This window comes from Osmerus eperlanus, chromosome 19 (assembly GCF_963692335.1).
Source record: "Osmerus eperlanus chromosome 19, fOsmEpe2.1, whole genome shotgun sequence".
Lineage (NCBI taxonomy): Eukaryota > Metazoa > Chordata > Actinopteri > Osmeriformes > Osmeridae > Osmerus > Osmerus eperlanus.
The window spans coordinates 8,985,048-8,998,108 of record NC_085036.1 but is presented as its reverse complement, the minus strand read 5'-3'; the positions used below and the strand labels follow the sequence as shown (position 1 = coordinate 8,998,108).

The 13,061-nt window shown below is 44.3% G+C and overlaps 1 protein-coding gene across 2 annotated transcripts; it reads right to left on the bottom strand.

Annotated features, from left to right (window-relative positions):
- Nucleotides 1-5,541: 5,541 nt before the first annotated feature.
- igsf5a (immunoglobulin superfamily, member 5a) lies at nt 5,542-12,083 on the bottom strand. 2 transcript variants are annotated; one of them, XM_062486344.1, is made up of 8 exons: nt 11,969-12,083; nt 10,858-11,169; nt 8,102-8,392; nt 7,574-7,702; nt 7,227-7,251; nt 7,006-7,100; nt 6,748-6,815; nt 5,542-6,604 (listed from the first exon to the last, which is right to left on the bottom strand). In XM_062486344.1, the coding sequence occupies exons 1-8, from the start codon at nt 12,018-12,020 to the stop codon at nt 6,494-6,496; spliced, it is 1,083 nt and encodes a 360-aa protein (XP_062342328.1). In that variant the 5' UTR covers nt 12,021-12,083; the 3' UTR covers nt 5,542-6,493. The 2 variants fall into 2 exon arrangements, with proteins under 2 accessions (XP_062342328.1, XP_062342327.1); XM_062486343.1 differs by lacking the exon at nt 11,969-12,083 and having other exon boundaries at nt 10,858-11,396.
- Between the last annotated feature and the right edge of the window lie 978 nt (nt 12,084-13,061).

The window sequence follows — 13,061 nt, the reverse complement described above, 5'->3', positions numbered from 1 at the left end:
AGAGAACAACATAACCAGTCCTCTCCCGTGAGCAAAACGAGTATCAAGCCCTATTCTCCCTACTAAATTAAATTAAGTTAGTTTCTGTTCCCAAGGAGAAACCCATAGTAGTCACAGATCGCTCAGTTAATGTTCTTCTCCGTTACACATCATACCATGATTCCATATTCAAACCAGAATTCCATGGATCCAACTCTAATTGGTATTCAGCCCACATACTTAATTGGTGCAGAATTATTTGCATAAATAGCTCGTAATATCTAATTTGCCAGTTAAAGTTGAAAATAATTTGACGACCAATAGATGTGAGATGAATCAATGTGCCGTGTGTGTTTATGGTGAGTAAATAGTTCAGGCTCAGGGAAATGAGGCAGACATGCATTCTGGGTTTTTCTGTTTCCAAAGATGTTTCAACTTCACCTCTTGCTGTGTGGAACACGGTTCATGTGCACACTGACAGACAGGTGAAGTCGTTGCAGACACTTTTCAGTGTTACACAATAGCATTGGAAAGCGAGTTCACCAGTCTCTTAACCTGTAAAAGATCAAGTGTCAACTGCAGAAGGCCTTGTAGATTCTGTAAAGCAACAGGTCTGTTCTATGTTCCCCTAAGCCGCAACACGAGCCATGCTAACGGGACAAGGTTAACCCTCCTAAACTACTTTAGCTGACCGTTGATGCTGAACGCTGCCCTAATTGATCAACAGGAATAAGGGAGTACAGACAAGGGCAGCCTCTCATTGAGTCAGGTTTGCTCTCAACAAGACAGAGCAGAGGCAACTGTCAGGATGGCTCTTTGAAGTAAAGGTCTTTTTAAGTCTGAATATTTGAATAGGCGCACTGTTGAAATGGGCCATTAAAATAGCTGGCCGCCTAAAACTGGACTGAGAACACAGAGGACTTCAGCTTGGTGGCCCTTTTCATTGACACTTAGTGACCCACAGCCACGGTGGCTCATTGCTCTCCTTTTGTGCTGTCCCATTATTGCTTTTAAAAGAGGTGTTGTAATTGAGAGAGGCAATTAAAAAGGGGGGCCGTTTACACCGCCTCCACCTATCCATTCAGGCTAGTGACTCGGGGACATGCTTTGGAGAAGGCAATATCTAAACAACGATGTCATGGGTGTGCCTTGCTTCCCAGTTCCTGAGAGGTTGCCACAGACCCGCGTAAGCATTCTCTCGTTCTCTCCCTCCATCTCTCTTTTGAGCTGTCGGTCTCCCGTATAGAGAGACGTGATGACGGGCCTCTGTGTTTTACATGGCAGGCGGGTGACTCCATCTCATCCCAGGAGTCTCTCTGCTGCTAGGGTGTGGAGACAGCTGGCCCACTCAGCTGCCTGGCTACACTGGGAAAGTCCTCCAGTCCTGCTCTGAGCCTCCCACGTGACTAGAAGGGGCCAGTTTCCCTCCAGCACAGACCTAGAGATTCCTCTCTCAAGATCTCCTGCTCGATTGCACAGGCTGTTTACAATAGATGTGGCCCTCTTTGGTGTCCTTGTTCACTGATGATTGTTTTAGTTGTTGAGACGCCTTTGTCTTTTTAGATGTTCAAGGATTGATAGGAGACCTTGAACAACAGGAACGTTTTACAGCTGCCATTATTTTAAATCAGATGGCCGCGTTATAGAAATGGCCATAAATTTCCTGCTGTATTTTCTTTTTAGAGACTTGCTTTGCACACACAAACATACAAAACACAGAATACTCAATACTAGCTGCATAGTAGAAGATAGTGCAACTATTGGTGTAATCATTTCTGACGGCAGAAATGATTGCCAAGAAATCCCAGCACCTGATGGTCTAGCATGTCCGTCTCTCACAGAGAATCCAAAAGTATCGACATCTTTCTTTCAGGTTTTCTATCATGAGAGAAAGTAATTTCCTGTACCGATGGCACACCATTATCTTCTTCAACAACCAGAACATTCCGACCTGGAAATTATTCACTACAGAGTAAACTGATCATGTAGCTAAGTAATGTTCTGTCCATGAATGCTAATGTGGGCTGTTTCTAGTGGTCAGTTATGCCAATTATTTATTCAAACGTTAAGTAATTTCTTTTTTTTATGAGTAAACAATCTTATTGATTTCCGTAGTACTCCCAATGGGCAAGGCGTTATTAAAAAGTCGATAGAGAAGACCACGCAATCAATAGCATAGCTGTTCACATCTTAATTACACAAACATTGAAAATTGCCTGTCTCTCAACGAATGCTATCTGACTGTAAAAAATGAGCAAACATGGAATCCTATATGGGTTATCTCAAATTGGTCGGTTGGTCTCCAGTTCAAACCCCAAAGTCACTTCCATGATTAAAGTCTTTTTTGAGAGATTACTTTTTGAGGTATTCCTTGATTCCGCGATGGTGGAACTGTTAGGAAGTGGACATACTGTAGTCAGATCCCTTGAAGCCTGGATGAGTTGAGAGGCCATGTTACAGATGGCCTATCAATAGCCATTAGTATAGCACTATTCATTATTTCTCTAGTCCACCCTCTACTTCCCAAGTAATTGACAACAGCTTGGAAATGCAAGAGAAATATGTCTCTCTGAATGCAAGTTGGACTCAGATCCTTTGGTTCTTGATGGTCTAGTTCTAGTTTTAGTTCCCTCATTGAGGATTAGGCAATCTACGTTTGCAGTAAATGCCTGGTTAGGTACAACATATATAGGTGTTCTTACATTTACATTACATTTAGTCATTTTTTTGTTCTTGTAGCATACCCCTGAGGAAAGACTCAGTTTTTTGGACTTTGACTCATTGCATGCAAATCAAGTTGACAAGGCACATCGGAGGGCCTGTGGTCATCATGTGTTTGGAGTCAGGCAGTCTTTCAGCACAGTGACAGTGGGAACATTCTAGAAGGTTAGCTGGCTGCAATTCCCTGTGGGCCTTGGCTCTGTAAGATAGGCATTCTATCACAACCATTGGTTAATTAGTGCAGACAAATTACATCATCTTGCTCAGTTGTGTACGCATCAACGTAACGTAGTTGAGACAAACAGAAGCCTAACTGTAAACCTTTCTTTTAGCATTTTTTTTTGTGTCTTGAAAGCTCATACATTTTACATGCAAAGCATTAAGAAACTGTTTGCCACTGATAGGGTTAAAGGGCTAATGAATCCTCTTCAGGATGGAGGAAGACCATTAGACGCAACATCAGCTATCTTTCACACCGCATGAAACATGCCAGTGATAATATTCACCAGAGCAGTGTGCATGTATAATGATGGCCCTAGAGGATTTGTAAGTAGTGCGTAAAATATGCCATAAATGATTTGAGTCATTTGCATGGTCATTAATATAATCGTGTTCTATGGACACTCTCTAGGGGGGACACATTTCATAGGAGAGAGTGAGATATAAAATTCTTCAGAGAACCAGACATGGTTTGAATGAGGGTATTATGAAAACAACATTGAGGACCGATTCATGGCGCAGTTCATGTAAACAAAGCTACGTTGTGTTGGGTAGCTGCGGAGAGTCCACGCTAGCCTTGTCTGCCTCCCTTAGCCATGGCCAGCAGCCTTCCTTCCCCAGCATAGTGTCACTGTCCACCAGTGGACCCTGGGCTGCAGGACATGCTGCGGACATGTGGATAAATAAACTCAACAAGCTGGCTGACCTTCCACATTCTCACTGCAGTTGCTTGCTCTGGGCAGAGGCAACCATTCGAAAGAAATTGAATTGAATTCAACAGCTAATTAAGTCAGAGCCTTAATTAGTCATCGCTGGCTGTGTCGAGGTCTTTCCTTTAGCGTGCTACTGTGGAAACATAGTCACAAAGCTGATCTAAACATAGCGAGCGCGACATGTTTTGCGCGTGTGTTCATGTGACTGATTGTGTGTAGTTTGCATGTTTGGATTTGCTCGTGTGCAAACTCACACTTGCTTCTTTGTCTTTATGTCTCCATCCAGGGTGAGTTACTCCCTGCTGACACTTTGTGGACGACAAGCATAGCTTAATTGTTTGGCTGGCTGTCTTCGGGATGTCGAGCAGAGGTCAAGTGAGTTCAGGCTCGGCTGTAAAGCAGCCCGCCTCTGCTGACTCCTCACACTGAATCTGCAGCTCCTGTCAGTCCTAATGGAGGCCAGTGCTAGCACTCGGAGGCAAGTCATTTCTATGTTACGAGATTGAAAATAATGGAAGTGTAATCGTAAACAAAGCATACGCTCTCTTAATATGTCTCCGACACACTGTACAAGGCTGTCTCCCCTCCTCTGGGAGGAGAATGAGTCAGGTTTGGAAGTTTGAACGTGTTTATGAATGGAGGCCGGAGGAAAGTTGTTTGCTTCCTGAGGTCTTCCAATGCAGCCAGCCAGTGGCTTTGGCTTGAGCTCCTTCTTTTTGAGGGACACCAGGGATAAACAAGGACAGCTAAGCAGAGACCTGCCAGGTAACGAGCCACTGAGGAACCTCGGCTCATCCATTCACTCGAACCCCACTCACATTCCTAGAGTCGCTTCCTGAATAAGCAGGTGCCAAAGCCTAACAGGACGCTCTTGTTTTTAAAGACACAGACTGCATAATGATATTCAAATTTCCCAATGCAATATGTTGGGTGTGTGCTTGAGTCTGGAAGCTGAAATCAAAATGTCACCTCATTAGGCATGTATAGTTCCTCTATCTGTGGCTTGGAAAGAATTCATCTTTCATTCAAATGTCATTGTCTCCCCAAAGAGCCGCAGTGCACAAGGACACAGGCGGTGAACCCAATCCACAGCCTCCATTTTCACTTCAACTTGTCTGTTACTGTATCAGTCCTTCCTGAGATTAATTTAGATCCCTTCCAACTATGTACCATTACACTGTTCCGAGCTCACACTTGTTTTCCTGTTTAGTCACATGACTTCAATCCCAAACCTTTAACCCAAGTCTCCATTGATTCCCTTGAGAGCGTCAACAGACGTTCTATACCGGCCCTTAGTTAGTCTGCCATTTTATACTGTCCCTGGGGAAGCCATTAGCCTTATTCTCTCCCATTGATTCACTGCAGCCTGTCCTCACATCAAAGGGGAAGGCTTGTGAAATGTTCTGGAATGCTGCAAAGAAACTATATGGTGGATGAACCACATTACAATGTTTTAGTCATTAAATTGGAGGAAGTACACCGTGGGCTCCAGGTTTATGGCCCGGCGTCTGTGTGTGCTCTGTGGGTTCTCGGAGCCAATGTAAACACATCATCAATTCTCTGTAATTGCTTCATGAGTAAATGATATCTGCGAGCAACGTTGTGTAAGCCACAGCGTAGCTTCGGCACGTTCCGTGAGATGATGGAACACTGAGATCCACATGGTAGGTCTGATGAAACCTACTTCCCTGTCTGAATATGGATGTGGGGAACGTCCCTTGTGATCTTCTTAGAGACCTGACCCATTGTGTTGGGAATCAACTCCCTTCCCTCGTGACGGTGATGAGTTCACATGGAGGGGCAGAAAATAGCTTACGGATGATGTCACTTGACTTGACACACATCACAACTGGAGGTATTGTTGTGTAATGTGCATGTAATACAACTCGTGTAGTCCAGATCTGACAACAGGGATAATAAATAAAAATGTATATTTCAGATTCAGTTTAAGACATCAATTTGATGTATCCGTGGTGAGGCCAACAGCTAAGCATTATATGGAAGACCTTTCAGGCATACGTTACAAAAGTTCAAACTTATCAATCAGTCACTTCTCAATGCTTGTCTTAGCATTCCATCTTTTCATAATGCATGTCATTAACAAAATGTACTGATAACTCCAGTACAAAGCATACATATAGCCAAGAGAGATAAAGAAAGAGAGAGAGGGATACTGCAACGAAGCCAGATGCAGCTTTATAGCTGGAAGGAAGATTTTTTTGAGCTCTGCAGCTCACTGTCATAAAGGCCTTATTCAATCAGGCAGATTTTACGAGGGCCACAGCGGTAGAGGTACAGTGTGTAGATAGGTATGTGGCTGTGGGTGGACAAGCTTCGAACCAGACAGAGTTATGGAGCCCTCTGTTGAACTCACTGCACCCTGTATAGGAGCACGCAGCATCAATCACTTTGTCAGTCTTTTCATCACACAACCTGGCATGGCACAAATGGGTCCAAGAACACGGAGTCATGTCTTCAGCACTCAAATGCCAGAACTCTCCCTAAGAGTTTATTTAACTATCAGGAGTATGGAGGAGATGTACATGTGCTTCAGTCATTGTGCTCCATAAAAGTGACATCAGTTTTCTTTAGGAGGTTACTTTCCACACAGAAGTCCTTATCTCTTGAGAACTAAAAGGAGTTGTGAGGTTGGCCCCTAGGTCCAAGGCGAGGTTGATAAGTGGAGTCAGAATCCAGCATGGTAGATTTCTCTCCAAACAAAGCTCTATAAAGTAGTTTTTGGAAACATATACAGCTTTGTCCAAATGGTTGTTGATGTTTCGTCGTGGTAAAATAGTTTATGCTTGCTTGCTATATCAGTTTTCAAGTCTCAGTTCAGCCAGGGATGTTGTAAGCTCTCCTCAGACTATAGTAGCATGCCGGTGATTCTTGATTCCATTCCCGTCGAGGGTGTTGGTTGCTCTCATGTGAACGTTTGAAGTCTGGTTACTATTCAAATTATCAGGAAAGTGCTAGAAAAAGAAAAAAGAAAAGCAAAAACAATATCATACATTTTATAATTTTCCACCTAAATAATTTTTGAACCTGAAAATAATTCATTCACATAGCACCCCAGAATTGCAGTCAACTGCAAGTGTAAGAGCCTTTTCAGTACCGTTACAAATGTTCCTGAACCGTTTGTCTGGCTGTATCCACTGTCATTGAATTCACTGGGAGGTATATCTGCAGGAAAAGAGAGAAATGTCACTTTCCAGGAAAACTTTTTGTAGAGGAAAGAGTAACACAGTGTATATGCCAAATCGTGTTGTGTGTGTGTGTTTGTGTGCGTGTGTATGTGTGTGTGTGTGTGTGTGTGTGTGTGTGTGTGTGTGTGTGTGTGTGTGTGCGTGCATGCACCCGGGTACATTCTTACTTGTTTGACCGTCTGCCACATATCCGAGGTTAACTTGACCAGGCTTCTGTCGACTTCCACTGACAATACTCAACTGACTTTGTGTCCTTGCTCTCCTGCAAGGCAAAGTTAAAACAACCCACCCTACCTTATACGTAACTGTCACATAGTCATTCGTTGTGCAGGTGATAGTATTTAAAGTTTTTAAAAACAAAAACAAAAAAACTTTTTATTGACCTTACCTCATCTCTTCCTCATAGCTTGATTCTAGAATGGACCGGGAAGAAAGCAATGAATCACCATGGCTCTTTAATTGGTATGGATGAAAGTGTAAAATGCTCAATGCTTGTGCAATATATTGCATTATCGAAGCTGTAATCTATTCACGTTATTGATTAAGAACTTGGCCCAGGAGTGCAGGGAAGGAACCCATGGTCAGAGGTCCCATCTAATGAAAACCTGAACCCTGTCCGATTGTGGTTTTGTCCTGAACACCAGCGTGTTAGACAATGGTTAAGACTGGTAGGCCAAGCACTGACACAGCAGAACCATAACTCTGCTACCAGCTACAAGCAGGGGTGTTACTTACTTGCTTTTTTCCTGCGTTTGCAACAGAAGAGGATTCCAAGAATGAGCAACACCAACAGAGCAAATCCCCCAATGGATACGACCACAGCTATTAGCACGGTCCAATCAGTGGGCTCAGGAACCGGAGCCTCTGGAAGATAGGGCAACATCAGAGAGAACATTCTCAAATAGGGCACTTTGTTTCATAGAAGATGCACACAAGGCGATGCCAAATAATCGATCTAAAATCATATCAACTAGAAAACAGGTCAAATGTACCTTTGAAATACAGTATTTACCAAGTGCATATGTTACGTATGCAAACAGAGTCTACAGTGTGAGCCATTGGGCACAACTGAAAACTGTATTGAATCAATAAATCAAGTAAGCACATACCTGCATAAATATAGACTTGAATAGGTAATTCATGACAGTGAATCGGTGATTATGGAAACATTAGAAGCAGCTGGGGACATGGCATGTAGGGAGGGTAGGTTGTGAGGGAACATGGAAGATGACAGTTTGGTACACAGTGATTGGGTTTTCTTACCAACCACCATGTAGATGGTGCTGGTCAGCGGGGCGTTCAGAGCAAGTATGCTAGCCCGACACTCCACAGGGGCGGACACGTCGGCGCGGATCCGTAGGACGCTGGTGGAGTTGAACAGGTCGCCATGGAGCTCACTGCTGCTGTTGTAGAGGCTGCTGTTCACCGCACTCCCGTTCTTGGCCCAGGTCAGCGCGGGAGCAGGAAACCAGCCGGGCGCCACGCACCACAGCTCGGCCAGGCTTCCCTCGGTCACCGTCACGTTGTCTCCGACGATGGCCACCGTGCCACTCTCTGTGGGGGGGGGGACACGAAAAGATAGTGGGACCCTGAGCACCGCGGTTAGGGACATTGAAGGGTTGCCACAGGAACAAGGACCACAGAGGTCTAGCTAGTGTTGGGGATGACACAGATACGCCCTGGCACATGTTTGGGGAAAGCCTGTCGTGGTTTTGAGTTCTTTGACTTGAACTTCCACTGCAGACCAAGCCAACAGTAGAGTGGTTCCTCTTGGAGCATCAGTGCCCTTACTTAGTATCCCTTTACCCTAGTCTGAAATGTACACAATCAATGCAATCTCTATGTTGATGTGGCACACATGTTGGCCCTGGGCTGGGAGCACTGACACAGGGACTGTGTTCGTAATCAGGGAGAGCCAAATCAGTTGAATGAGATGGAGTCCCTGCACCATAGGACCGGGAGCAAATCGATATCCAATCAAAGCCATCCAATAGAACCCGGTGTTCCACAAGCAGATTATCGTCTGGTTAAGCCCTCTGTACATCAGAATCACTACGAGGGGAAAAGTGGTGGTGGATGAAGCAGGTGTGCGTTTGATTAGGGTTATTACTCTAGCAGAGACCGAGGTTTGAATGGTCGGGTTGTCACATGACAAGAGCCGTGGGGGGGGGGGGGGGGGGGACTGTACGGGGAGAATCGTCAGGCATGGAGTAAATGGAAACCCTCGGAACGTTGTCACAGATCAATGTGTAGTAGCAAACTGTCACACTAGTCCACATGAGCACTGCTGGACCATTCACTCTGATGATATACTACAATGACTGGTGACTGGTGATAGCTAAATAACTGATGTCATTCAGGCCTTAAGACATTCGGCTAGTTTAAATGTTTGAACATATTGTGTTTGATATTCACCCCAGGCCTGTTTCTTTGAACCATCTCTGGGAATCTGATGTCAACCTTTCTTTCTTTCATTTTTGTCAGTCCCATCATGTGGAAACAGAGTTGGGTTTTGTACATCAGTGGAAGTCTGCCCCTCATGAATATGCATGTACCAGTCTTCTAGACAGTACATAACTGCTGAGCCCTACAAGGAATTTGCATATCTGCACTGTGTTTCCCTTATGTTTCCTTCTTGTCAACTTTATCTGCCCTAGCAGAATGTTCACAGCTCTCTGTTCAGTATCAGTCCAATTCAACACATTTCCTGCTGAAAGAAAATCCTTTTTGTATTGTGAGACCCAACCCTGAAGGACTGTGAAAGCAAATAAAATAAGGTGCGTCTTACACAGATTGTGAGGTGTTTAAATGGATTTATGTAAAAGCAGTATGTAACCTGAGTCATTGTGTCCATTAGTTATACTAGGAGAGCAAGCAGCTGGGAAGGAGAAAACAAGGTGTGTGTGCGTGTGTGTGTGTGCATGTGTGCAATATACATTTACAGTAAGTGTGCACGTGTGTGCATAATGTGATTCCACTGCCTCTCCATCTACCAGTCCGTCTAATCCTATACCATCACCTAAAAGCCCTGTGCACTGTATTTGCTGATTGTGGACGATGAATGCCTGTGCATGTAATTCACTTAGAAAAGTCTGTCTGTGCAGTTCCTGCCATCGGCAGACCAGGGCTGTACAGTACAATCTCCACTAGTGTTAATGAGTGATCACCTCCAAGATTTCATCAACAGTGTCTGGTTATATGGACTCGGTCCGTAAGTTATTTATGTCAATTTAGCAACAATGGCAAATGAGCTGGACAGGGAAAACCATAGGCTAGTCACATGGGATATGGTGCAGAATGGACTGTTTGAGCTGCAGTGGCAGAAAGCATTGCAGGTTAAGAAACTTGCCCTTCATTTACAGCACCAATATGGCAGCTATATCAAGCGGATAACAATTATACTAGGATTTGTGTATGTATAAAAAAAAAAAAAATCTTGACACCAATAGGAAAGCAGCCAAATGAAACAGCACATTCTACATGACAGGAAACACATCAAAGGTGTTATGAGGGGAAAGGATGGTCAGGTATGTGGATCTTGATATGAATGTGCCTCTACAAAGTCAGCCAACAGATTCCTGCTCTTGTGTTTCTGCAAAGAAAACGAGTACAAGGAGCAGGAGAAGCAGATCTCCATCCCTCCTTCCCCATCTCCTTACGCTGGGAGCAGAGTATAGTGTGTGCTACTGCCCTCCAGAGGCCAAGTGAGTCATTACACCAGCATCCCACCATGGTGTCACAGAGCCTACTGTGCGTTGGAGCCGGGGTGTCAAGCTACAGTTGTTTTCACATAAACAGAGAGGTTGTATTCTTTCAGTTCGTAACCATACTAGCCAACCAGACAGATGCCAGCCCTGAGGAATGTAAGATTGCAAGATCAAGCTACTCATGAATATCTCTGTCCTCAGCACCTATGAACACCTGCTTGTATACTAAGACCTCCAGTATTATCAAGGTCCACGCCTCCTGTACTGGGCCTGGCCCTGGAAGAGTTAAGAGCAGACGAGGGGAGCCCCTACCTTGGACAGACATTTTGGCCTCCCCGGTCTGGATGTTCTGGACATCGCAGCTGACAGTGCCGGAGTCGTTTCTCTGGACTTCTCGTATGATGAACTCCCAGCGCTGAGTGGTGCCGCTGGAGAAGTTGGTGGCGGAGAAGCGTTGAGAGTTCCCCAGGACACCGATCTGCATGGAGATGGTGATAGCCAGGCGGCCGTTGATCAGCCAGCCCATCACCTCAAAGTCCCCCTCCAGGCTGCAGTTGAAGCGGGCTTTGGAGCCCTGGAGGACGGTTGCGCTCAGGGGCTCCAGCTGGACTTGCCCTGACACCTCTGAGGAGATGGACACAGAGGTGGTGTGGAGAACCATCATATACTTTACATACTGTCGTCTTTTTCTGAAGCTGTGAGTCAACGACACATCAAGAAGTGACTGAATCATCATGAGGTGTAATTGTGAAGGTGTTTAAAGAGGGTGTGAAGGCTGAAACTCAGATAAACGGCAACATGGACCAGCTTTACAGATTTACCAGTTTGTGAAGGTTTGTGCTATATTCATGTGTTTGCTGCCAACACCACACCCTCAGAAGAGTAAACACAGCAAGTCCTGTTGGCTTTTTGCCAAACTGCAGTTTCGTCAAACCCACCCAGGTGTGTAAAACGGGATTATCAGAGGAACAACGGTCTCTTTCTCTAAGAACGGTTTGTGGTTCATGAATTTCTTTGTTTGAATATTTTCAAATGTAGAATGTTTTCTGTATCTTTGTAATGGAAAACGGTAATGTTGTGCTTGTGTACAGTTTGATCTATATGTAAATGAATTGGCAAGAGATCTTTGATTGGCTTGAAATAAATGTTTTGAAGGTAACTTTCAGTGATACATCCCGCAGACCAAGTGCATTAGAGACCATTCTCCTACATTGGTGTGATAAACATAAGAAGAGCCCTGACTACAAATTCAGTGTTAATCCTTCCTAAACAAGGATAGACTGATCAGTGTAAGATGAAGCAAGTCAATTATCAGGCAGGAATGTATAACATGTCATCAGAACTCCTATGCTCATTCTGTGAACTAAACCAGTGATGTTTAATCTTCCAAACACCTGTTTAAAAAATAATTAGATGTCCTCACCTCCAGTTAAGTAGAGTAGAAGCAGTGTGAAGAACTTGTGAAGACTTGCCATGTTGACCAGCTAAAGCTCATGCTGTTTTCTTGTGAACACAAAACAAACACTACGTCAATGGTACAACTACCGGTAACATTTAGTATATTCCTCTGTCCTTGAAAAAAGGTGCGTCCACAAACACACACACATACACACACATACACAACTGTTATTGCTAGCCACAGACGTAAAACATCTTATTGTTTACTCATCAAAACTGTGACCAGACATGGGAACTGTGAGTTTACTATACAGTTCTGTTCTGTCCTGTCCTGTACGATACAGTACAGTATGTAGACCGCCATACTTCCTGTATAGAATACATGAAACCAAATGAAGGTAATCCTTATGCCGTAGTTCTCAAATACCTCGGTTGACAATTCCTGTCGAATTCCAGACCCAACGTCAACCAACTTACTTTTAGCAATCTTGCTTGGTGATGGCTAAATAAACCCAAGCTGAATATCCTGTTGATTCATCTTCGAGAGTGAAATCAACTGCTTCCTGACTTCCTGATATATTTCTCCCTATGGAGTTCACGCCTATCCCAGTTTTCTTATGAGTCCAAAGAACTATTGTGAGTTGTAAAACCCTTGATGGAGGGCTTGTTTGAGTATGTGTTCAAGTGGGTATTTCAGCATGTGTGTGCGTTTGTGTGTATGTGTTGAAACTTAACCAGATGGTTATCAGGAAGTCAGCTAAGGTGGGCTGTTTACCCAAAAGATTTGGGGGCTGTTACCCCATGACACACTGAGTGAGGGGATTGCTACTGATTACATGTGTTTGCAGACACTCCTATGAAAGGCAATTAAATACTCACACCCAATGTGTCACTGGGGTGGTGATTTAAGAGTAAGAAGGCTTTGCATGCTGATTGCCAGAAAGTGATTTTATCTTTACCAACAAGTCACATCACAGGCTACACATTTCCTTTCCAACAGCACACACGCTCGCAAGGTTAAAGACAGCAGTCCCAACACGATAAACAAAAGGTCCAGCTTTGGGCTTCAACCAACCAGTGGAAGGACCTTGGCAGTGGCAGGGTGATATCACAGTGGA

Coding starts and splice junctions, on each gene's coding strand:
- igsf5a (XM_062486343.1), bottom strand. CDS start 11,281: ATGATGATTCAGTCACTTCTTGATGTGTCGTTGACTCACAGCTTCAGA. Junction 8,393..10,857: donor GGCCAAAATGTCTGTCCAAG/GTAGGGGCTCCC, acceptor CCCCCCCCACAG/AGAGTGGCACGGTGGCCATC. Junction 6,605..6,747: donor GTTCAGGAACATTTGTAACG/GTACTGAAAAGG, acceptor TTCTTTTTCTAG/CACTTTCCTGATAATTTGAA.